This window comes from Epinephelus fuscoguttatus, linkage group LG10, assembly GCF_011397635.1.
Source record: "Epinephelus fuscoguttatus linkage group LG10, E.fuscoguttatus.final_Chr_v1".
NCBI classification, from domain to species: Eukaryota; Metazoa; Chordata; class Actinopteri; order Perciformes; family Serranidae; genus Epinephelus; species Epinephelus fuscoguttatus.
The window spans coordinates 6080496-6107545 of NC_064761.1; the positions used below are offsets into that span (position 1 = coordinate 6080496).

General features: G+C 40.9%; 1 protein-coding gene across 1 annotated transcript; it reads right to left on the reverse strand.

Annotated features, from left to right (window-relative positions):
• Positions 1 to 901: 901 nt before the first annotated feature.
• Positions 902 to 26995, reverse strand: orc1 (origin recognition complex, subunit 1). The gene is made up of 18 exons (XM_049589107.1): positions 26714 to 26995; positions 24879 to 25006; positions 24621 to 24793; positions 19974 to 20409; positions 16849 to 17128; positions 12851 to 12961; positions 12520 to 12582; positions 11437 to 11544; positions 11081 to 11333; positions 10881 to 10987; positions 10467 to 10598; positions 9694 to 9865; positions 6545 to 6652; positions 5753 to 5902; positions 5296 to 5415; positions 1827 to 1996; positions 1660 to 1747; positions 902 to 1447 (listed from the first exon to the last, which is right to left on the reverse strand). Exons 1-18 carry the CDS (start codon positions 26806 to 26808, stop codon positions 1253 to 1255), a joined length of 2889 nt encoding a protein of 962 aa, XP_049445064.1. The 5' UTR covers positions 26809 to 26995; the 3' UTR covers positions 902 to 1252.
• Between the last annotated feature and the right edge of the window lie 55 nt (positions 26996 to 27050).

Here is a 27050-nt window from a genome sequence, read left to right on the forward strand (position 1 = left end):
CCAAGTATTAGAAAAAACAAACAAACATTCGTCCACAGGGGGAACCACAGCGACTGGTTGCATTTTAGCCATTTTTAAGCATTTTTTTGTTGTTATAGCGCCACCCAGTTGCCAATTAAATTTCCCCAGTCACCTTGAGGCGTCCTGTTCTACATATCTATCAAGTTTAGTAAAAATCAATATGGCAGTTAGGCCTAGATAGGAAATTAGCTCTCTAGCGCCCCCATTTTGTTTGATGGGGTCAATAATGGAGGGGTCCCCTCAGATTATGTGTGGTCATATGCCTACAAAGTTGCGTGGTGATCGGTGAAACCCTTGAGATGTTATACACCTTTATGTGATGAGCCACATTCCGCAATATTCATTGCCTTACAGAAGCTCAGTTTTATTAAGTTTTCCAACTTTTGCCAAGAGGGAACTTTAGATATTGGTCCCTAGATTATGTTCACCGAGTTTCATGCAGATCGGTCAAACTTCCTAAGAAGAGATTGATTTTAAGTTTTTCAAAAAATTAAAAATCTATATAACCGGAAGTTATGGGTTCTTGGGGCAGATTTGTTCCTCGTGAGGAGAGGCATCTCTGTGCAAAGTTGCATGTCTGTACGACATACTGGATATGAGATATGCCCATTCAAAGTTTGCAATTTCAATCAGTTGCTATAGCGCCCCCTTTGGCCAATTGATGTAATATTGCTTCATTCGCATCCTCCCATGACCCTCTACCACTGTGCCAAATTTCACATGGATTGACCAAGTCAGTGAGGAGAAAAACGTGGAACAGACACAGACCCACAGACAGCGTTTTCTTTATTATGTAGTAAGATGCATCTATTGAAAATTCTCTTCCATTTATTGTTTTTTCCATAGTTGTCTTGATAGAATTCCTCAGTATTTGTATTCATACCATCAACTCAAGAAAAACAATTAAAGAGTGATCCATATTAAAGGTGGAGTTTTATTGCATATTCAGGTATTAAACATAAAACAAATAGATGCACTATACAATGTTAAAAACCATTCCAGAAAGACAAATCTCTCATTTTAAACTGGGAACATCAAAACTTAAAATAATTAAAGACTAACTGATTTATGGAGAAAACATACCATCAAATGCAAAAAACTGACTCCAAATCTGTGCCTCGACTTAATATTAAGGTTTAAAAACTGAAATCTGTTTCATTTCAGGTTGTGTAACTCAGACAGGTTAACGTCTCATGTAGTTCAGATAAATGAGTCTGAAGAGGATTCTCCTTCAGTCAGCTTTCAAGGCGTAGAGCACGTCGTCCTGGCTCACGTTGAGGCGGACTCTCTGCAGGACTCCCAAACGGCTGGACTCCAGCAGCAGTAACCTGCAGGCTCCCAGACGCTGACACACCGCCAGACCCTCCGACACGCTGATTGGCTGCAGACCCTCCACCCGACACAGAGCCTGGTGCTGCACAAACACCTGGGTCACAGAAAAACAGAGGTGAGGACTTTTATTGAGGTTCTGTGCTTCAGGATCTGGACCACATCGATCCAGACTGAAATGGGTGTGACTTGAAATTTATTTTGACAGATCAACCTCACCGTGACATCATGATGATCTGCAAAAACACTTTTCTGGCCATTACTTAGCATCATATCTCAGCAACAGAAGAGGGGACTGTTTTTATTTACCTGTTGGAAGGTGGCCTCCTCCAATCCAAGTCGGCGAAACTCAGCAATGATCGCCCTGAGGAAGAGCTGCTCCTGCAGTGATGCACACCTGAAGACACATGCCAGTTACTTTATCTTGTCACTCCTTTTCAATGCCATCATTAATGTGATAAAAGAGAAAGTCTCACTTGATGGCAGTGATGTAGGCGGAGGAAAACATTTCATTCAGCGCCTCCATCACGTGACTCATTCCCACCAATCCTGTGGTAGAAGGGTCAGCAGCAGAGTGCTCACAGATCTCTGTAGCCCTGCGACAGATGTCCAAACATCGGCGAGCGTCGCCTGACAGAGCGGCTACCTGTGAGAGGGGAGGAAGACCTTGTGAGGAACTATTCAGATCCTTCACTTCAGTACAAGTTCTAACACTGTTGCAAGTCTTGCATTGAAAGTGTTACTTAAACGTAGGATCTGGAGGATTTTCAAACAAAACAAAACACAGACATATACAAATGACATCCTGCTTAATCATCACCTATGGGCTTCTACTCATGTGTGGTGGTGACTCGGTTTGCAGAGCTCCTGCCCTTTAACTGTATTTTGATGTTTTTGTGAGCTTGGACCGCTTCTGGACGGAGATTTCCCCAGCCAGTGAGAGAGCGCAGGTGCCCGAGCGTGTACCAGCGCGAGCCTTGCCTGAACCTCTTCTGTGAAGCCTTCTTCCGTACCTCCGGGCTCCGTACACCCAGGAGAGTTGAGCCTGATAGGAGGGGCCAAATTTGAATGTGTGTTTACAAACAGCAACTGGAAAATCCTCCAGACCCTACCTTTAAGTAAAAGTATTTAACTAAAATCAGGAAAATTAATTTAAAAAATATAAATGTAGAAAATGTAAGAGTTTTAAAAGTAATAAAAGTAGTAAAATGTCTAGATGTCTTAATCAGTCTATGATCTGATCTACATAGGGAGTGGGTCCAGTAAAGTTGCCCAAAATGGACAAACCAAACACTGGTTCTAGATAGGACCATTTGTGTTTTCGCCTATTTTTGCATTGGCCACTGTACTTAGCAGCCCCTCCGCGTTGCCAAAACACTTTTTTTTTTCCACCTTTTTTTTTTTTTTAACTATTTTTTCTGTGTTTATCACCTGGGGCTTCATTTATAAAGGAGTGCTTAGGATTCATACTAAGAGTTGACGTGCGCCCAAAAGCTGAAAATGGCGTGCGCCAAAAAATAATCTGATTTATAAAACCGTGTGCACGCACACTTGCACGCAATGTTTTCTTTATAAATCACAGACCTCCTGGAGTTGTGCGCACCCAGATCCTCCTCATATTCCGCCCTCTACACGCCCTAGTTCAACCATAAATGGTCATGCAAATCACCTCATGAATGCGATCTGCATATAAATAAGCCGGCATGGGAGTGTTCTCTCGTTGTGAGTCACGGCAACAGGTGTGAGAAACGAACCAAAAAACGGAATTTCTCCGACACTGAGCTAGAGACCCTTTAACGGGAGGTGGAGGACTGAAGAAAGACTTTATTTGGTGGCCACAGCAGCGGGATCACTAATAAAAGAAAGCGATAAAAGTGGCAACACATCAGCGCTGATGTGTGATGCTGTCAGCTGTGTCTGTGGGACTGCATGGACAGTGACAGAAAAAAAAAGTGGTCTGATCTAAAGGTAGACCAAATATTTCTACTCCTTTACCAACATGTAGTTAATGTGTTGCTTTTAAATTTGAGGATGTTTGACATTGATGTGCGACATAAAGAATCACATTTATTAAAGGTGGAGGCAAAAAGGAGTATGTGCCAGTGCCATCTTGCGCAATTACGCACGAGGGTCACCGCAGTATTTATATGTTTATGGCAATTAGTCTGATCAAACTCCTGGACTGAATTACAGCAAGAACCAGTAGTATCCCTGTCCCAAAATACAACGTGTAATTTGAATTACAATTCAAAGATGAAAGTGTAATAGGCGAACACGTTTCTTCATGCTGGTTTTGTCATGAACAGCACATGTCTAAGTAGGGCTGATGAAATGAGTTTAACGGTTGTGCTTAATGGCTGTATTTCAAGACATGATAAATGCACTGGAAATATTTAGCTAAATAAATAAATATATTCCATGCAGTCGCGCCGTCCTCTCCCCCTCCTGCACTCATAGAGTGGACAATGAGACGTTAGAGGCAGTGCGGATTAAATACGTATTTAGAAAGAATTTCAATTCAGGATTTGAGTTGGATTTTACAACGTTTTTATGAAACAATTATCACTCACTCCAAGCGCAAAATAAGGCTGCTGGATTTAATTTCAATGATAACGTGGATCTAAGGTGGATATAGCGTGACATTAAATTTGTGTGAGACATCAATAAAAATCTGACTCCACTTCTCCACCTCGCCGTCTGCGTCGCCACTTCCCAGTGTCTCCAAAATGTGCGCACGCATGACTCAGAGTTTACTTACAGGTGCGCACATTCTCCCGCCAAGTTTATTTTTTATAAATCACAACCTTTGCGTGGGAAGTGGCATACGCCACTTTCAAGCCCCGTTTTGTGCGTAAGCAAGCTTTATAAATGAGGTCCCTGGTCTGTTTGTTTTGGAGAGGAAAAAACCTCTGAATAATTCAGCTCCTGGTAAAAACCTCCTGAGCAAAGAAAACGAACGGGATTCTAACCAGGAGAAGTTTCAGCTGGTTGCAAACTGCAGTCGTCACCACTAGATGCCACAAAATCCTCCTAAATCCTACACACTGAAACTTTAAAGGATTTTAGAGGCTTTGAATTAGAAATATTAACTTGGGAAAAGCAGTCGAGAAAACTTCAGAATCATTATATTTATTATAACGAAAAGCAGCAAATCTTCATATTTGTGAAGCTGGAACCATGTAATGTTTTACATGAAATAAAGTCTTCAACAAACAAAATAGTTTTTAATTAACTTCTTGTCAATCAACTAATCCTTTCAGTTGTACAAACTGAGGCAGTTTCATTTCTAAGAAATCATCGTATTTTATAAAGTATTCAGTGTGTCATGTTTTGTAGGGGTCAGAATCACCACAGGCCCCATGATACAACATTATCTACGTCACTATAAAATATTACCATTTGTAACATTTTGGAATATTATGAGTAATGCAATAACATACATTACAATTTATTACCTTTTCAACTGCAAAGTGTTTAAAGTCTGTTCATCTCACTTAAATTATTTTTGCAGCAAAATGTTTCTAGCAGATTAAAAATGCAATGCATTTTATTAAGTAAGCTACCAAAAGTTTACTTAGTATTTGCAATAATAATGACTTTTATACTAAAAAAATCTATTTTTGACATTGATGTATTGATACTATAGTGCCATGCAAAATATTGTGATACTATGTTACCTCATGTTTTGTCAAAAAAAGAAATGTTGTAGTTTGTAAAGTTACTGCAGCTGTCAGATAAATGTACATGTCCTGGTGTTAAATGTTTCCTTTTGAGAAGGAGTGGGGTGGCATTAGAAAGTAACACATGAGGAAAAAATAAATACCTCAAATTTGTACTTACGTACAGTACTTAGTAAATGTACAGTTGCATTCTACCGCTGGTTGGTGGACCTGTGACTGAGCTCAGGTCAGGTGAGAAGGTGTGAGAGACGTCCCAAATGTTTACCTTCCTGGACACCAGCTGAAGAGCGTCCTCCTCAAAGGCCTTCACTTTGTTCAGCCTGGATGTGATGATCTGCTGCAGCTGCTTGAAGGTGTACGGCTGGAACGACATCCTGGTCAAACCCTGGAAACATTGAGACAGAGGCGTCATGTTACCTGTCAAGGTTTTTTGGTTTTGTGCAGATAATCATCTGAATTCCATCTTCATTTTCCACCATGAACACTGATATGTTTAAGGAGCTGCTTGTAGATCCAATCTAACTTTTTAGTTATTTCACACCCTATTTTCTGTGTGGTTCGGAATGCCAAAGCTCCTCAGTTTCAGCTCATTAAATGTGAGGATTTGCTGTCTTTCTTTAGGTTTTGGACTGTTGGTCAAACAAAACAAGACAGAGCAGCCTGATCACAGTGTTGATATTAAAGGACACATCAATGCAGGGCTACAGGGCTAGATCCCTCACCAGTCTGCTGGCCACTCTGTTGATCATGATCCTCTCTGGCAGGTCCATGGTGTTGGCGATGGTCAGCACCACCAGGCGGGCGTGACGCCTTGTCGGCCAGTCGAATAGGTTGTACATGACGTTCTGCTTCCTGGTCCATAACAGGTCCAACTACAGTCCAAAACAAAAAGGGTTAAAGCTTTGGAAATCCTGTTGACCATTAGTGCTCAACAATTTGGTGTTTTTATCTTCATAACATGAACAAATTTGTCCACATAAAGCCTGGCACCATTAACCAGCATTTCCAAACCGTTGTTAGCACACACAGAATGCCCTGCTGAGCCCATATCACTGTCACTATCCTCATTCATATTTTAAGGAGCTACAAATTCTTTTCAGCCACAAAATAAGTCTGAAAAGCTGGAAATTAGAAAGGAAGTTCAGAGAGTTGTTGCATAGAGATGATAGACCGTCTCATCTGGTTGCATTGGTGTGAACCAGCAGGTTTTTAGAAAGTTGCAGAACAATGCATTGCAAGTAGTTGCCTGTTTCACGTCGTCTTGTTATAAACATTTGGTTTAAACTGGGAAAAAAAAAGGTCATAATTCCAAAAAGTTTCTTAGCATTCTATTACTAGGAGCAATTCTTTGTACGATGAAGCTTTGTGGATACGTCCGCTGGTTTGCATTATTAATCTTTTATTCAAACTTTTTACACATTATTTAATTTACGTCCTGTACATGAGACAATAGTGCAATGTTTTGGGGGAAATGCCCATAAAATAAAAGCTCAGCAATAAGAAAGAATTCTTACTTCATCCACCAGCAGCACAGTGGTCTCCTTCCTGGGCGCAGGGTTGCTAAATCTTTTCTCCAGTAGCGCTGCTGCGTGGTCGGCCGTGGCCTTCTGACCCGTCAACTTCTGCAGAGACGAAACCATCACTTAAGTCAGTAAACACACCACAATGTCTTAATTCAACTGGGACATGATTCAGTCCTGTCATTTCTTCTCCAGAGTTAGATAAGAAGATGGATGTCACTATCATCTCTGGGACGTGTTTAGCCTAGCTTATCACAACCCCTGGAAGCAGCTGGAAACTGCTAGCATTATTTAAAGTTGGTCAAGAGAGAGGTTTTTAAGATATCTTGACTTGTAGTCCCAAGTATGGGTCAAACTTCAAACCCAGAATCCTACATTTCTCATAATGCAGCTGTCTTTTTAGGATCTTTATACTTCCTGCCTCCTATTTGGCCACCCCTTTCAAACCAACACACCCAAGTTTATAGCACAGGATTTCTGTTACAACTCATGTCAACCTTGAACTTCATGTGTGAAACTGGTGAAGTGCTCCATTTTAATACCCTTTGGAAACATGGTTTGACATGTACAACGTATTCAAATGGTCTGCCATCACTAATCCCTTAACCTACAGAAAAGGAACACAGCTTGTTTAAGACTCAACGTTTTTGTTTGAAAACGGAAAAATTTTCAATTTTCATGTTGTTGTCCCTATTAGGGGTGTCAGTTTCGTTTAATATTGCTTTCAAAAGGCTGACGCCCAATAACTGGTTACTAACTGGTTAATTTTTAAGAGAAAAAAAAAAAAAAGATGTGAAATACAAGAGGCCCTTCCTTTAAGTCCAGCGCTCGTTTGACTCTGAGAGCTTAAGCACTGCATTTCAAAGCACTATCCAGGTGATGAAATATTAACGTTTTCTGACATAAATGTCTTGCTTGCTTTTACTTTATTTTCTGTTGGCTTTGCTAACAGACAACAGGCTAGCTGCATTAACATGTGGAAACATGGTGCCCATTGCCCAACCCCCAGTCTTCATTGTTTTTTTTGGCTGCTCTGCACTGTGCATCCGCCGGGTTGGAAGGGAGCTCGTTAGCTAGCTAACAGCATCGCTCATTCGCAGATTACAGCTAGTAACGCCGTCCCTGTGGCAGAATGCATTGCTATGGAAATACTGTACCCACCCTCCAGTCTCCCCCCAGGTTGCCGCAGTGATTAAGCGGCAAACCCCTTTTAGCACTGTTTACAATGTTAGCACCTCTAGCTGTGCTGACACTGCTATCGTTAGTAACAGAGCTAACAGTGATAAAAAAAAAGTCAACAATGCTAAAGGGAGTTTTATGTAGACATGTATGGCTGCAGACACAGGGAACTGCCCATTGGTTCGACATCCCATTGTTCCGACCATATTAAACTCATTGTTCCGAAGTCCGTTCCGAAATCATCATGATGCCCTGTGGTTAAGGTCTGGTTAGGTTTAGGCACAAAAACCACTTGGTTAGGGTCAGGAAAAGATCATGGTGTGGGTTAAAATGAAAAAGAAAGTGACAAACTCATAAGCCGTGAGCCTGCTCCGCCTCAAGCCGGTTGCGGCGCACCATATGTCCACCGCAAGCCGTTCAGCACCGCAGACAGATGGACTAATGGGATGTCGAACCAATGGGCTGTCGAACCAATGACATGGACCCCAGACACATTCCGTTTATGGCGTACACTACACGCCCCTACAAACTGCGCTCACCACAAGTGCAAAACAAACCCACCAATGCGAGGGGTATCTAAACTGTGCTACAATGCTACACTGTTGTGAATAAATGAGACCAAATGTAGCAATGATCCACTTTATAATTCATAACAGCTATACTTCGCTAATTTAGCATTAGCATAAGTAACGAGATGTAGCTCTCCCATTAAACTTATCCTAATCTTAACCACCTCTCATTCAATGTAATACTTCATAGCTAACGTCAGCTAATCGCTAATTTAGCATTAGCATACGTAACAAGATGTAGCTTTCCCATTGCCCTTATCCTAACCTTATCTGTCTCTCTTTTAATGTTATAATTCATAGCTAGCTAATCGCTAATTTAGCTATTTCGCCGGATCTTTTGCTTCTGGGCCAAGGAGTGAGAGGGGCTGATAGCGGACTGACGCATTGGTGTGGTGGGTGAATTATGTAGCTAGAGGGCAGGTCACGTAGCTGCTCTAGTTGCAGTTAGGTAGTGATGGTGTTAGCAGCAGTAATGGCCAAATGAGCAGAGTCGCTAATGCTAGCTAGCGCCTACTAGACCCAGGTGACATGCAGTGCAGTGAACTGACGAGTACCATAATTAAACTATGGTCAGATGTGCTTAACTAGACAAAAATATTCCCTGCAGTTACCTGAGAGACAAAAACTGAGTAAAAAACACCCTGAATATGTTTAGAACTACAAATGAACCTTCTTTCAGTGATACATTTACATCCCGCCCTGACTGTAAGCCAGGTCGGGATCAGCCAGCGGCGGTTCCGCACATGCGCGATTCACTTGCAGTCTGGACGCGGAGGGGTTAGTATCTCCTGCTCTGGCTGCAGCTGGGAGGAAGGACTGGCCCACCTGTGAGTGCTTTGGGGAGAGGGAGGGGCCCGTGGCAGCACCCGCTGCTCGTTGAGAAGAATAAGAATGATACGTGCTTTCACATCAGAGTCTCCGAAAGTCTCCAATAACCTCAGAAAAAGTGGCTAGATTTGTCGCTAGTCGCTTTTTTGAAAAAGAGTTGCTAGAGGGGTCTGAAAAGTGGCTAAATATAAGTTGGCAACACTGACTGTAGTTTAAAGAAAACAGGCGTCTCTTGTCACGAGCTCAGCTCAGTAAATAAAGACAAAAGGGTGGGAAAATAAAAAAAATCAGCAGCTGATACAAACCAAACTGGAAAAAAAAACCAACAACACACATGACAATGTGTGGTTCAGCTGGCAAATGTTTTCCTTGAAATTTTCTTTCTTTTCTTTTCTTTTTTTTTTTTTTTTAAATCAAGAAACACTTCTATTACTTTTTAGATCTAATTTTCATTTATTTTTAATAGTTAAAATAACTACTGATAGATGTCAGAAGAGCGGCACTGAGTGGACTGCAGCACACTTTTTATCATCATTTTGTCTTTTGTGTGAAGTTCACTGCTCTCACCTGTAGGATCTGGACGTAGGCCTGATGAGGATCTGTCATCTTCATTCCATTGATCTCAATGAAGTGGAAAGGAGGAATCTCGTCCACCTCAGCCGCGTGCTGCAGACAGCGCATCACCTCGTGGACCGTGGCCGTTTTACCTGTACCTGGCACACCTGAGATGTACATGCACCTAAGGCCCAAACAACAACAACAACACAACAGGTGAGCAGAGCCACCAGGAGACACACAGCCTTAGCCTATGTCATGAAATCAATGGATGCATTTGTTTTGAAACTGGAGAGGTCAATGATATTACACCTGTAACATTACTGGGATTATAATCTTTATAATCTATACCTAAAGGTCAGCAATTAATCAATTTATTGATGGACAGAAAACTAATTATTGTAGTCAATAATCATTGATAATGGGTACAATTCTGTGTGTTTTCTTATAAAACAATTTGAGAAGAGAACGAACTGCTCACAGCTAAGCGTCACAAGCAACCTGCACCTTGAGGTGCTACTTGTTATTGTACGTACATTATGATTGCACTGACTGGACTGAAATAAATACTTTTATTGGTAATAGCTTTGTTTGAGGAATGTAAGATGTTTTTGTTACTTTTTTTAATTTACGTGCGATCAGAGTTTGAGAAGCTTCCTGTTTAGATCAGGAAACATCTGATCAGATTATAGAAACAAGAAACTGAGCAGACATTTGATGTAGGCCTCTTGTACCTGTAACAGTTCTTGATATAAGGGACAGATTTTAGTCTGTAATCAACACGCTGTGATGTTTGACCTGATCGAGGTGAGGGGGGACTATTCAGGTCACAAGTCAAAGACTTTGGAAACTTGTAGATGTCCTGAAACTCCTGCTCCCTGCAGGGCAGAGACTCGGGCACCGAGGACACATGCAGCCTGATGAGACAAATGCACACAGTAATAGACTTTAACAAATGTTCAATTAACTTTGTAGACCATCTGCTTCACTGACTGAATAACACTTTGTTATCAAAATCCTTGAAAACTAGTAGATTCTGAATAAAGAAGAAAAGAGAAGTCAGTCCTCTGTGACAGTGAACAGTGTTCCAGTAACTTCTCAAGCAATGCCAATTATTTTTTGTGATTAATTCTGCAGCCCTGATGTGTTTATATATAAATAGATATGAGGGTCAGAGGTCATTGATTGTTGTGTCTCACCTGGTTCTGGCCTCCTCCAGAACATTAGCCGGCTTTCGGGCTGGCAGCGACCTGCTAGGGATGCTGGGAGTGGCGCGATGAGGAGTCCGTGGCGTGCTGGGTGTGACCTGTCGAAACAGGAAACGGTTAAGGGAGACAAAGTGAGTAAAAAAAAATGATGAAGACATTCCCTCTGATCTGGATGTTTCCAGGACTTTTACCTTTCTGTTTGGAGTCTTTCGAGGTGTTCTGGTTGAGGAGCGAGTTTTCTGCTTTGAACGAGGAGTGCGAGACCCTGCAGCAGCATGTCTGCCTTTTTTAGACACCACCTCCTCATCACTATCCAGCCCTGCCTCCTCTTCCTCATCGTCACCATCATCCTCACTGCTGCTCTGCAGCTCCTTCTTGGATGGAACAAACTCGTCCTCATCCTCTCCATCTGAGTTCAGGTCCAGCTGGTTGTCCAGAAGATTCCTGATCCAACAGTCAGTGAAGTTAGTTTGTTAAGTGCTGAAACAATGAGCTCAACAGTCAGTGGACTGGAAAATCAACCTGTTGACCCTCTCTCTGCACTCACAGCTGCTTTCTGATGCGAGACGACACCTGCTGAGCTGACTTCCTCTTGGAGCTCCTCGGTGTGGTGGTGACCGGCAGCATCGGAGAGCTTTCATTATCCACTTCAGCCCTGTCAACATCACACATCAAAAGTATCAAATCCGTCACATTTTTATGGTATAGACCAATTTTTCAGAGTCCGTTGGAAAAAGGAAAATATTAAGATATTATTTTGAGTGAGATGTAGACTATTCCGATCCAATGGATGAACAACCCTTGAAAACCAAACTTGCACAGGGAGGTGAATAAAAAGTCCAGTTAACCTTATCAAATGCTTTTTTTGCATGTGATGATACAATTAGGTTTGTTTTGTTTTTGTTGTGATATACTGATTAGGTTGAACAGCCTGCAGTTGTTATCTGAAGCCTGTCTGTTGTTGATGAAGCCTGTCTGATCAGCTTGAATTAGAATGAGGGTAAGTGTCTTTACTCAGGTTGCTGATGTTTTGGTGATAATTTTGTAAGTCTGTGTTGATAAGTGAGAGAGGATGGTAGGTTTTAGAAAAAAAAAAAGTGTAATCGCAGCAATATTCATGTGTGTGGGTATGATGGAGGAGCTTCAACTTCTGCAGTTACTCTGTAAAATAGTGATGAAAGAATGTTCCAGAAGTGTTTCTACAATTCAGCAGAAGAATCTGTCTGGTCCAGGTGATTTATTGTTTGGCATATCAGGGCTAACTGACTTCATCAGGGGTGAGGGGTGCGTCTAAGATGTTTGCTTGCTCTCTAGGTAATGTTGCTAGAGCACCTTTCTAGTTTTCTTACCACTCAAAGCACTTTTACACTACATGTCACGTTCACCCATTCATACACACATTTACACACAAGTGGCCGAAACATACATGCCACCTGCTACTCAGTAACCATTCACACACTCTCACACACTGATAGAAAAGCCATTGGGGAGCAATTTGGGTTTCAGTATCTTGCCCTAGGATACTTTGACACGCAGGCTGGAGGAGCAGGTAATCAAACCACCAATCTTCCAATTAGTGGACTACTTGCTCTACCTCTGAGCCACAGTATGTATGTATGAATGTACTTACAGCACTCCAAGGGCTGGTTCCATCAAGGATTTCTGTTCTTTTTTTCGAGACGGAGTGGTGGCTCTGTTAGAGGACACATTTAATTTTTGGGATTACATCACTGTGTTTAGTAAAAGAATAAGAAACTCAAACACTGTGCAGACACTAGCTACAAGTTCACCCGCCTGTGCACACTTACGCCTCAAAAGAATATAAAAGCTGAAAAAAGTAAAAGTCACCACAAACACAGAGGTGTTAACTACAGTTTTGTTCCTCTGACACACCTCTTTGTTGTGCTCATAGACATTGTATTACAGTTATTACAACCCCACACCTGCTGTGTCTGACTCACTTCTGCCCTCTGATGGCATACTGTCTCCTTGGCGTAGCAGTTCTTCTTCTGGGTGTCTTAACCGAGTCAGTCGGTAACCCTGCATCCATCACATCATCACCCTGCTGGAGACTTTAACCAACAGAAGAGGCATCAGTGAGCCTGGACTTTCCCTCAGGCTATCTCATTTTAAACCAGTTTAAATCATCTTAAGTCAAGGTCCTTTTGCTCGCTTTTGCCCGAGCTTTCAGCTGCTGAGGAAGATTGTGGCATCAAACAACTTCTACTACCTTTCATTTCAGTATGTAGACATTTATCATACTGTTTCTGTTCACATAGATTTTTATCTTACTGACTAACTACTACATGACTCCAGCTGATGACACATCAGTCAACATGGCTGACAGTGATACAGAAACCTGGGTCAGGGTTCAAATGTTACAGCATCCTGGTTTCTGAGTACTCCTAAGGACATCCAGATTCCTACAAACAGGACAGGATGTTTATATGTTCTAACTGGTCTATGGAGGACAAAAAATGACAATACATGTAGTATTGTTATAGTATCAATACATAAAAGCATAAATACATCAACTACAAAAAAATAATAAATTAATATAAATTTACGATATATAAATAAAAGGTGATAATTCAATAGGACATAAATAACAAAATGTATTTCTGTTCACCTCTTTAGCTGTTATCTGTGTATTTGTTCTATGTATTTACTGATTTTTGTGTCTGTATGTTATTGCGATACGAGATCTATTTATATATGTATGTATTTAATTATTTATTTCTGTATTTATTTAGGCATTTATTTATATATATCTATTACTGGAATTGTTATCTCCACCAGGTGTTAGCCTTTATTTATTTATTAATTAATTTATTTGTTCATTCATTCTTTCTTTAATTTATTTATTTCTGTATGTTAATTTTTAATTCATCAATATCAATTTTTTTCATCCATACTGGCTATTTACTGCATTAATTTTGATTACACCTAATTTTTGTTTTGTACAATGTGTATAACTGCATTATGCACATTGAGGTGCTACAATGGGCAAAAAAAGAGGTTATTTTCAGTCAAAACATAGCGCAGGTGACAGCTGCAATGTTAGCTGTCTCCAGCTGCTGGGTAACTAACACTAGCTAACAGCTGTCAGCAGATATCAAGCTGAAGAATCAGTGATAATTAACTTATTATTAAAGTGGATGCTTACTGAGTTGAAGCGTCTGGTACAGACAGTCTGTAGCTGTTTTGGATAACATGTTTTTTTTCTAATAAGTAAAACAATGACAGCCTGACAGATGCTGCAGGTGTTTCATTTATTCTTACTACATTTTATAATGTTTACCATGTCAGTTTAACATGTTAGCATACTAACATTTTCTAATGAGCAGAAAACCCTAAGTCCAGCTGAGGCTGATGGGAATGTCATTAGTTCTTCAGGTATTTGGTCATAAACCAAAGTACTGGACTTATTAAAAGGGGACACCACATAAATTAAGAATTCCAATATATAAAAATATTTCCATAATCTAAGAAAGTTCACTCAATATTTGTGAATATGAGCTTCTCTCTCTCAAAGCCAGAAACCAGAGAAGTCTCAAACTTGTGATCATAGAGTATAAAGTCTGGAGCTGCTCCATAGTCAATGAACGGGAGCCTGAATTTGTGGACTCACAGAATGTTTGTTTTCTTTTTCATACCCAAATGAGCTTTAATCAATTGTAGTGTTCTCAGTCCTGAAACAGAAAATGTACCCATATAGACCGAATCACCTTAACATCGTGCTAAACAACAACAATCACTTCCATGTAGACAACTGGCAATTGACTTCAATTGCGGAGATATGTAAAATCTGCAAACTTGTTGATATTGGTTGTCATTTTCAACCATAACTGTAAAATTTAAAGATCTATAGTTAAACACAGTGGTCTGACCTATCTGACTTTTCTGCTGTGTTTATTTGATGTACCGTGTTGCTTTGGTAGCGTCTACTGGCACAGAAGCTAAACAATGTACTGCTGTCGACAGGGGCTGCAGTAAAATATAGTTTAAACACCTAAAAAAAAATCAGCATAAGTGCATGCTATATGTGAATATTTTCTCAGGTTTACCTTAAACACTAAAGCTCCATGTCCACCAAGCGCTCTGTTACAGTTCAGTTCAGTTGGGTACACATTTTTTCCGTTTCCACTGTGAAAAGTTCGTAACTGTCCTCACTTTTGGTCACCTCTTTGTTGGGATACCTTGCACACAGATCTGGTACTAAAAGGTGGAGCTAGAACCACTGCAGTCCATTGATTGGTCAACAGCAGACAGTCACTCTGCTCAGGGCTGAGATGTGGCTGGTTTTGAGGCTTATGTAACCACTATTCATACCGTGTCATGTCTTACATATATTAGTACACTATAGCTATAAAATGAAAGGATGTTCTGCTGCCTCTTACAGCAGCTGTAGACTGAGAAAGAACACACTGGGTCGACTGCCGGAGACTTTAAAATGGGACGTTTAACTTGTAATATTACTCAATGCATTGATGACATGAATCCATCAACTTTAATATGACAACTTTGACCATTCCATTAGTTTTTAGTTTCTTTCTTGGATGACACAGACTTATAGTAATGAGTGAATCTTCAAGCGTTTAAAAATATAGATTAATTTCAACTGGGATGTGTGAACTGCAAATATTCTAATCCTTGGAGGAAAAAAAAACAGCATTGCGGAGCGTCGTTCCTGTGGGCTCCAGCTACACTAAACCCCTGCGCTTGCCTGAGAAGGACTAAATGCACCTGCTGTTTTTAAACATCCCATGGAGAGAGACTCTCTCTGCAGCCTGTTCTTTTTTGTTATGAAAATGTCTGCATGCAACCTTGTTCTGCACACAATAAACAAGGTGGAGACTTTCCTCTGTGTCACCGGTGATGAGGAAATACAGCGAGAGTTGGAAGGAGCAGTGAGTGACAACAACCCCACCCACATTTAAGAGTACTGTTTGCAGAGGAAAAACTAAACTGACTAGGGTCGAGGTACCATGTCTGAAGGGTTACTTTGGGTTCCAAAGGTACCATACCGAAAGTGACCAAATTACTGTTCTTGTCAGTTGAGTCTAGTGGCTCCAAATCACTGTCATAAAAGGCTATCTGACAGCAAGGTAAAGTAGTGGAAATCTTCTAAACATAGTGTACATCTAAACTGATACTGATTTTTTTGGTTGGCCTTCATTAGGTGGCTAAAAACTAAACAACTAAGTCAGCATTTGCTCAACCCTATTTGATTTTATATACATGACGCGAGGCCTCAGAGCATTCCCCTGGGTGCACTCATTGTCATCTAGAACATCTTTCCCAAATCACTGTCTAAGGAGCAGCTCCTGACTTTATACCCTACCCTGTGCGTGGTTCACCTCTAAAATGTTAATGGTGCTAGATGAGAAGTAAGACGATCCCCCTTCATTCTGAGGGGTAACATTAATGTGTGAACCACATTTCATCATAATCCATTCAACAATCATGTTTTAGTTCTGCATGTTAAAAAAAAATCTATTTTTTGGCAAAATAGCCAAGCTGCAGCAAAAACACAATACCAGAATACACCAAACCCCCTGATCGGAGCATCACTGCTTAAAACCTACAGATAGCGATGCACAATAATGTAGACTTTTAATTGAAATATCAGAATCGGCCAACATGCTTTTTATTATTTTGTGCAATGAATGAATATTACCTAAATTAAAAAGTATTGTATTTCATGTCTCCATCTACTAGTGGGCCATCATGATTAGAGTATCCATGCATAAAATAATGTTTAATTCCACTACAGAAGAGACTTGATGGTCACAAAAATTAGGCAGGGAAAGAAGTGGATATATCAATATTGGTATCAGTTATCAGTCAAATGAGTTGTTGCATATCAGATATCAGCAAAAAACCCAATATCATGCATCCCTGCCTACAAACTGTAAAATCATGTGGACATTGTGACTGTGAGAGAGTCGACTCTGACCTGGAGGAGTCGTCGTCTCTTGCAGATGATGGAGGACTGTCCATTTCAGAGAGACAATGTTTTTTGAGGACGACAGTGGAGGGCTTCAGGGGGAAAGCTCCCTGAGCGGCGGGGGCTTGGTGGACCTTCCTGAGGGGGCTGAGGCTGTGGGTGAGGGGCAGGACCTGAGGAGGAGAGGATGACGATGACAGCCTTTGAGACAACGTCACCTCTGACTCCAGCTCCTCGTCTAGCAGCTTGCTCAGGATGTCCTCACGGATCATTGACGACTTCTCCGGACCTGAGAGGACGAGGAGAGAAAACATGATCTCAGGACATCATTAACCAGCAGAGTGAACTAAATAATTAGAGGTGAAACAGTCATTTTTAAAACAAATAATTATTGAGTGAGGATGGATTATTTCACTTGAGGTCAATTAAAAGAAAAGAAAATTAAGGAAAAAATGGTGATTTTATAAAACTGTTACATTATTTTTCTATTGGCGTCAAAAAGTAGCACAAAGTCTAATGATAACCTCTCTGAAACAGTGTCACAAAAATATTCTTTTTAAAAATGATCTTCCTTAAAGAGTAACAAATATCATTATTGGCCAATCACACACGGTGTTTTATCTCACTGTATATTTCTTTTACCTCCAATGCTTTGACTGACGCTTCAAACCCTTTGAGGTCTCAGGTCCTCATCTTTGAATGCTACCGCAACCTCTTTCATTATGTATGTTGCAGCTGCAACTTTTTAGTGTCTCAATACTTGATTGAAAAATTTCAGCAGCGAGTATGTAGAAATTCTGTCAGAAAATGTAGCTTTTTCTACTTCCTGTCAACAGATTAAATTTATATCAAAAAGTGCCTTTTCAAACCATGTTTTGTAGGTTTTGGCCCCACGATCGGAGTCCTTCAATATCGCCTTTCTTCTGAAACCAAGTCAGATCCCATACTTATCCTACTATTAAATGGAGAAACCTCTGTCCCTCTGTCCGTCATCATCCGTTTTCCTCCTCACTGCTTTGACCTACTTCTCTGAACTTACACACAGGCTTTCATTCTTGGTCATGTGCAGACAGCCATGATGCCGTTTTTGCATTTTTCCCACATTTCTACTGTTTATATACACGTTTTTGTCCACTACCCATTCATGCTGTGAGCACCATTAGCAGCGTGAGCTGTGCATGCGCGCTGGGACCACAGTTTGGCTGGGAAACCTTTATCTCTAACACTTGCGGATCGAAACCTGTACGTGTGTACCTGTGTGCCCGCGCACGGCCCTGCGCACGCGCGTGCCTCCGTGCTGTCAGCCAAAACTATACTCCATGTATTTTGCCATAAAGCATGTTTCTAAATACAGTGTGCATTGTTTGTCTTGCATTAATATTTATCACACAGTGCATTTACAGTGCTCTGATTTTATATCTCCTCTATTATACTGTTTTTAAGTTTAGTTTATTTACTTTATTAATCCCCCTGAGGGGAAATTCAATGTTTTCACTCTTGCTTGTCAATTAAACACAGGTCCGAAAGACACACACATGCACAAACAGGACCTATACATACACAAAGTGGAGAGATGTCACAGTGAGGGGGCTGCCCTTTGGTCAGGCGCCCTGAACAGTTGGGGGGTTCAGTGCCTTGCTCAAGGGCACCTCGCCAGTGCCCAGGAGGTGAACTGGCACCTCTCCAGCCACCAGTCCACGCTCCATATTTTGGTCCGGACGAGGACTCGAACCCTAACCCTTTGATTTCTTATTCCTCTATACATAACACATCCCCGGGTATGGACTAGTATTTACATTAATACTGATATATATCAGACACATAGGCCTGTCATGATACCTTTCTTAGAGGCCATATTGTCCAAGAAATACTTTTGATAGCATAATAATGGAAGTACACCCTTTCAGAGAGCAATGAACTTTTAATTCTTGGGAATATTGAGTTATTAGAAAATATTTATGCTTAATTATATATACACAAGACTACACTCACCGGCAACTTTATTGGGTACACCTGTTCAACTGCCCATTAATGCAAATAGCTAATCAGCCAGTCACATGGCAGCATGCATTTAGGCATGTCGACATTGTCAAGACGACCTGTTGAAGTTCAAACCGAGCATCTGAATGGGGAAGAAAGGTGATTTAAGTGACTCTGAACATGACGGGCTGGTCTGAGTATTTCAAAAACTGCTGATCTATTGAGATTTTCACACACAACCATCTGTAGGGTTTACAGAGGATGGTCGGAAAAAGAGAAAATATCCAGTGAGCAGCAGTTCTCTGGGTGAAAATGCCTCGTTGATGCCAGAGGTCAGAGGAGAATGGCCAGACTGGTTCAAGATGATAGAAAGGCAACAGGAACTCAAATAATCACTTGTTACAGCCTCAGGTATGCAGAAGACCATCTCTGAACCAACAATACGTCGAACCTTGAAGCAGATGGGCTACAGCAGCAGAAGACCACACTGGGTGCCACTCCTGTCAGCTAACAACAGGAAACTGAGGCTACAATTCACACGGGCTCAAAATCTGACAATAGAAGACTGGGAAAACACCGCAGTTACTATTATTCTGGCCGGTGTCCTGCAGTAAGCTCCCGGGGGATAGACAGCCTGCTAGCCGGGTGGTTTGGAGGATGAGGTTGTTGGAGGGTAAAACTACAAACAACTGACTTTTTGGCTCATTGCCAGTGTTGGCAAGCTAAAGACTATCAGGACTGTGCCTCTTCCACCTCAAAGTGCAGCTGCAGGCTACCAGTAAGCTACGCTGTGTCATTTTTGAGTTTTTTTTTTTTTGTTTGTTTGTTTGTTTAGACTTGCTTAAGTAGGCTGGGATGGAAAGAAAAGAAAAGGAAAATTTGTTGCACCCAGGCCTTTTTTATTTATTTTTTTATAAAAGGTATTTTTTTAAAAGGTAATTTTTTGCCTTTGATAGGAAAGCTGATTATGAAGGGGGGAGAGAGAGGGGACATGACATGCAGCAAAGGGCCACAGGCTGGAGTCAAACCCAGGCCGCTGCAGCAACAGCCTTGTACACGGGGTGCCTGCTCTATCCACTAAGCCACCGACCAATACGGGTACTGTATGGCAGTGTGAGTCCACTGTGAATGGTGTTTGTTTTTAAAACACTCACCGTTTAGTTCCAGTTTCTTGCGGACGCCAGGCGTCCTGGCCGAGGCGTTCCTCCTCTTGGCACTCAGACATTTGGAGGCCGACAGTTTGGTGGCAGAGTGTAGCGACTCTGCTTCTGCTGCACCAGGTTTCCCCGCACTCATGGTGGCCCTGCTGTATCTCACTTCCCCTGACGCAGCCCGGCGCATGACAGCGAGGTCCGGGGTCGGCAGGGCCCGTCGAGCAGGGCCACGAGTCGCTGGAGCTGCTGCAAGTGGGGAGTTGGGAGGGGAGGGGGGGAGAGAGGATCTGGGACAGGAAGAAGGAGGGGAGGAGGAAGCTGAGACAAGTTCGGACTCCACTGCTTTGAAGGTCTTGGAGTCCCAGGACAGTTTCACGTACAGGGTGTCTCTATCGTTAGAGTCCGGGAATGGAGCTGCTCCGTCCAGGTGCTTCACCTTTGAGTGACAGGACAGAGACTTCAAGGGTCAGTTCACCTAAATAATTTTCCTACTCACCTCTTATATTATCTGTCCATGCAGACAGTTTTTGTTTTCAGATATCTGCATCAGTAGTGGTGAAGAAAATTAGGAAAACAATTACATAGAAAAACAAAAACACTGAAAGCAAAACGTCAGGCCCCAGGAAAAGAGCAACACTTACACACAGACATGTTTCTCGACTGATTTAGCATTGCACTATAACACCTTAAAACTGACAAAGGACAGTTAAAAATGTGAAAATTGATGCAGCAGAAGAAGAGACATCATCTTTTTATTCTCTTTTGACCCAGAAACACCTGCATGTTACTGAAAATGCTATGAATCATTTCCTAAACCTACAGTCAGGTCCATAATTATTTGGACAATGATACAGTTGTCGTCATTTTGGCTCTGTACACCACCACAATGGGTTTTAAATGAAACAATGAATACCTGCTTAAAGTGCAGACTCTCAGCTTTCATTTAAGGCTTTTTTCAAAAATGTAGTATGAACCGTGTAGGAATGACAACCATTTCTTCACACAGTCCCCCAACTTTAAGGGCTCATAAGTATTTGGACAAACTAACATAATCATCAATTAAACAGTCAGTTTTAATACTTGGTTGCAAATCCTTTACAGTCAATGACTGCCTGAAGCGTTGGTCACATAGGCATCATCAGATGCTGGGTTTCTTCCCTGGTGATGCTCTGCCAGCCCTTTACTGCAGCCGTCTGCACTTCCTGCTTGTGTTTTGGGTGTTTTGCCCTCAGTTTTGGCTTCAGCAAGAGAAACGCATGCTCAATTGGATTCAGGTCAGATGATATGACTTGGCCATTGCAGAACATTCCACTTCTTTGCCTTAAAATGTCTTTGGTTGCTTTTGCAGTATGCTTCAGGTCAATGTCCATCTGCACTGTGAAGCATCGTCCAATGAGTTTTGAAGCATTTGGTTGAATCTGAGCAGATAATGGTGCCCCAAACACTTCAGCTTTCATCCTGCTGCTCTTGTCAGCAGTCACATCATCAATAAATACAAGAGAACCAACTCCACTGGCAGCCATACATGGCCATGACATAACAGTACCTCCACCATGCTTCACTGATGAGGTGGTGTGCTTTGGATCATGAGCAGTTCCTTCCCTTCTTCCTTCTCTTGTCTTCCCATCATTCTGGTAGTTGATCTTTGTTTTATCTGTCCATAGTATGCTGTTCCACAACTGTACAGGCTTTTTAGATGGTTTTTGACAAACTCTAATCTGGCCTTCCATTTTTAAGGCTAACCAATGGTTTGCATCTTGTGATAAACCCTCTGTATTTATTCTAGTGAAGTCTTGTCTTGCTTACAAGAGCAGCAGGATGAAAGCTGAAGTGTTTGGGGCACCATTATCTGCTCAGAGTCAACCAAATGCTTCAAAACTCATTGGACGATGCTTCACAGTGCAGATGGACATTGACCTGAAGCATACTGCAAAAGCAACCAAAGACATTTTTAAGGCAAAGAAGTGGAATGTTCTGCAATGGCCAAGTCATATCATCTGACCTGAATCCAACTGAGCATGCGTTTCTCTTGCTGAAGCCAAAACTGAAGGCAAAACACCCAAAACACAAGCAGGAAGTGCAGACGGCTGCAGTAAAGGGCTGGCAGAGCATCACCAGGGAAGAAACCCAGCATCTGATAATGCCTATGTGACCAACGCTTCAGGCAGTCATTGACTGTAAAGGATTTGCAACCAAGTATTAAAACTGACTGTTTACTTGATGATTATGTTAGTTTGTCCAAATACTTATGAGCTCTTAGAGTTGGGGGACTGTGTGAAGAAATGGTTGTCATTCCTACACGGTTCATACTACATTTTTGAAAAAAGCCTTAAATGAAAGCTGAGAGTCTGCACTTTAAGCAGGTATTCATTGTTTCATTTAAAACCCATTGTGGTGGTGTACAGAGCCAAAATGACGACAACTGTATCATTGTCCAAATAATTATGGACCTGACTGTCTAACAAATCCTCCTCAAGACACTTGCATGCAGAACCTCTCCAGATTGGAACCTGTTACCAGAGGTGTGGACTCAAGTCACTAATTTGATAACTTCAGACTTGACAAAACAAAAAAGACTTGCAACTCGACTTGGACTTTAACATCAAGGACATGTGACTTCACTTAGACTTGAGCTTTTTGACTTGACACTAGGGCTGCAACGATTAGTCGACTAATCGATGACTAATAGACTATTAAAATAATCAGTGACTATTTTAGTCGTCGACTAATCCGTTTGAGTCATTTTTCATAGAAAAGTACTATAAAAGTACCCCAAAATACTGTTATTGCAGCTTCTTACATTCAAATATTGGCAGCTTTACACACTCTCCCATGACGGTGAACTAAAACCCTTTGGCATGAGTACAAAACAAGATGACATAATTTTGGGGTTTGGGAGAGACAGACCGACATTTTAACACATTTTTCAATAAAATAATTAGTCGAGTAATCGAAGAAATAATCGACAGATTAGTCGACAATGAAAATAATCGTTAGTGGCAGCCCTACTTGACACTACTTGAAACTTTCCCCAAAGCCCCAAAATTAAAAACTATATTTAGGTCAGTGATGTCATATATGACATTAAAGTGCTTTATTTACTATTTTAGAATATTTACGTTTTTTTATGATTAAGTTCAGTTATACTTGTTTTAACCAAAACTTACATATTTTATCAGCATTCATTATTTTGTAAATTTGATACAGTTTTAATCTGCTTTTAAAATTGCATTACATTTGGTGAATAGCGCATAATGACTTGTTCGGTGGAGAGGACCACGGAGGTCAGGCCGGGCGGGGCGACACTGTGTATCCCAGAACGGGTGCTCAAGTGTGGGTGAGAGGAGCGGAGAGGACCACGGAGGTTAGGCAAAGCCGGCCGACACTGCGTAACGTTATCCCAGAATGGGTGTTTAGGTGTGAGGGGTGGAGAGGTATTTGGGTATAGCAAAAAAATAAAAATAAACTTCAGGTTGCAGCCTCCGCTCGGAAAATTAAATGGTCCTAAAACTGCGGCCCTGAAACAGTAGCCTCCAGTACTGCAGCTTTACTTTACTCGATTTTGCGGCTCCGCGTGAACGGAGATCGTTTCAATAACGTCGTCATATAAACGCGGAAATTTTCTAAAACGCAAAGGAAAGACTTTACCATTTTTAGAGAAACCATTGTCGTCTAAACAGGGCCTACTGCCCTATTAATTCAAGGCAACACGACTCAAGACTCAAAATTCAAAGTGTAGGACGTAACACTTGACTCAGGACTTGTCAGTCCTGACTTGGGAGTCAGGACTTGTGAGTGTTGGGACTTGAGTGCAAAGACTTGACTTGTGAAACGATGACTTGGTTCCACCTCTGCCTGTAACTAATTCAAAAAGCTTCAAACTGCAAATAATCTTTTTGGGCCTGTGTTACAATTTCTGTCTTAACGTCCCAATTTTTTGAGCAGTATATATAAAATTTACAGAACTCATCAATGCTTTTAAAGTTGTTAAATCAACTTTGTTTAAAAAGTTACTTAACTGTTAATCTAACGTTAGCAAAGCATTAGCTCACTAACAGTGTTAACGTTAGCCTCAACTGTTGTTTGTGCAACTACAAACAAAATTGGAAGTTGTGTCTCTCTAATTTTTGCCTCTTATATTTTGCATACTGCAATTTGTTTTTGTTGACAACTTGTAGTTTTTGTATGCAGACAGAAATATCCTTGGTATCATTTTTTCCAACCGCTACACAGTTACAGAAAGTTAGTTCTTCATAGCTCTCTCCTGCTACTTGACTGGATGTCAGATTGATTCAAACAAAGTGCATCTGGGGAGTTCAGCGTAGACGTGCTGGGAATAAATAGTATTAACATTAGTTGATTCAGAAAATTAAGGGACATGAATTGATTCTTGGTGCACTTTTTAATATCACACTTGTATCTTTGGGTTTGGAGGACGGTATCAAGTATTTTCAAGTCAAAAGGCTAAAGGCCATGTGAAGTAGCAAGTCATTAATGTTGAAATCCTAGTCAAGAAGCAAGTCTTTGATTTTGTCGAGTCCAAAGTTATCAAATTTGTGACTCAAGTCTGACTTGGGGCCAAGTCATGTGAATCGAGTTCTGGTTACCATTAATAAAACTGCACACTTGAAAGTGAGCGTCCTTTACCTTCACAGGTCTGAGGATGGACTCAGCATTGACTTCGTCGTCACAGCTGCGCCCCTTGTAGTAGAAGATTTCCTGTGGGTGGGGCTCTCTGCCCAGCAGGTTCAGTTTGCTCAGAGGCACTTCAGACACACGGACAAACCACTGAACCACCGCCTTCTTCTGCTGCCCACTCTCTGACACATGATGAGAGAGAGGAGACATTTAGCTACAAGCCTTTGACGACAAAGTGAAGTGTAGCATCAAGTCATCGAGACTCACCATCACCATACAGCCTGATGACTTTGGCCACATACGGGTTGTCTTCGTCATCTCCCTCTATGAGGATGTGCTGGCCCGTGCTAATAACAGTGGTCCTCGGGAGACCCTCCACACTGATGGCCAAAGAGCTGACACACAAACAGACAATAAACATGAACAACATGACTTTTGGAATCTAAATCAGATATTAAAAACCTGTGTTTTTGTTGAATCGTTTCGGTCCTCAGGTTGACAACATTTCTACATGCAAATTCTGACATTATTAGGCAAGACTGAAGAGATTATTAACATTTAAATCTGATGTCTTATTCACAGTCAGTGTTTGACTTCCTCCCAGCTTCACAACATTCTCATTTTAAAAAATAACTCTCTTTTTTTCCATCAAAGTGAAAAACTGATTTGTTGAAATCGGACAAATATGGAATCTAAAATCATCAGTGCAGAATTATAAATTGGTTTACTTACTTTTGGGGTTATTTAAAAAATAAATAAATAGAATTACCACCTAATGGTTGTTTGCCTCTGCTAAGCAATCGAGTTGCAGTTTCAGTTTAAATCCATCATGTCTGTGAAAACACTGATGCTTCACACACATCTTGAACCAGGCAGCACATTAGATCTTTACAATCAGCACAGTTTCAAGATGGACACCAAAGATTAGTGTCACCAAGTATCTGACCAAATGTTTCCCTTTCTGTTCCTGTGTTATTGTGCTTAAGTGTTTTTGCAGAACATTATGATGTCAAAGTGAGGGTGACCTTTGACCTTTCGCATATGAAATGTCAACACTTCATCATTTTATCCTGTCAGACATTTGTATGAAATTTTGTCATAATTATCGTATGAATTCTTGGGTTATGGCCCAAAACATGTTTTTTCCCCGAGGTCACAGTTACCTTTGACCTTCACTCACCAAACTCTAATCACTTCATTGCTGAGTCCAAGTAAAGAATGAAGAGTGACAAATTAAATTCAATAAAAGGCAGCAGTGATGTTTGAAAGCGCACAGTTTTTTAGGGAATAAGTCAGAAAATACAGACAAAGATCAATATTTCAGCAGCAGAATTTAAATTTGGAAAATATTAGAAAGAGCCAGTGATCAAACATAGTACATTTACTCAGGTATTGTGCTTAAGTACAATTTCAAGGTATTTGTACTTTACTAGTATCTTTTTTTTTTCTCTCAATTTTTCCACCGTATTTTTATGTAATGCTACTTTATACTTGTACTCCACTACATCTCATTAACACTTATTCCTTTTACTACATTTGTCTGACAGCCTTATTTGCTTTTTAGATGACAGTTTTTCAGCCCCTTCCTGTTCTGTGAAAACCATCTATCTCCAGATATGTGTTCCTTTAGGTGCTGAGAAATTCTCCTACTTCTGAAGCTAAATCAACTCTTAAAAACCATTGACACCATGACTTTTTGAAGAAATGTGGCTCCATCAGGACAGCCATGCTATAAACATATTTTGAACTTAAAGAATATGATGCATTTCTGTAAACTACCCAACTGTACACAAAGGAGTTCAAATGAGCACAACCTTACACATCTGCAGCAGTAACCTGACACATACACATTAATGCAGCAGTAATATTCAAAAAACATCAGATATTATAATAACACCTTGACAGGGAACATTTTACTGCAAAATGACTCCTTTAAATTTCATATTATAACTACATTTTGCTGATAATACTTAGATAACGTTACTTAGGTAACGTTTGTAAGGTTTATCAAGTAAGTGTGGTATTTTTACCGCGTGGCATTTGTACAAACTGACTCAAAGTTCTCCTTGTCCAAAAGACAAAACCCATGAAAAAGTACTCACCCATATTCATAGGTTTTTAACTTCCTGTTAAAACTTAGAGGGTTTCCAAGCCACTTGTACACCCGTCTGACTCGCAGTCTGGTAAAATATTTCATCCTGTTTCCTCCCCGTCTGCTGCACGAGCTCAGATATAATACCGATAATCGATAACCAATAAAGGAAAAATAAACTTTTGTTTTTCCGTTTATCTGCTTTAAATTGAAATCCTCATCGAAAAAGTAAGGATTTACAGAAACAGTCCTCACACAACACTCACCGGCGCAGACAACATTTCGCGCGAAAATTACGTATTTCCGTTTTCTTCTTCTTCAGTTGTAATGGCGGGCTGTAAAGCAAC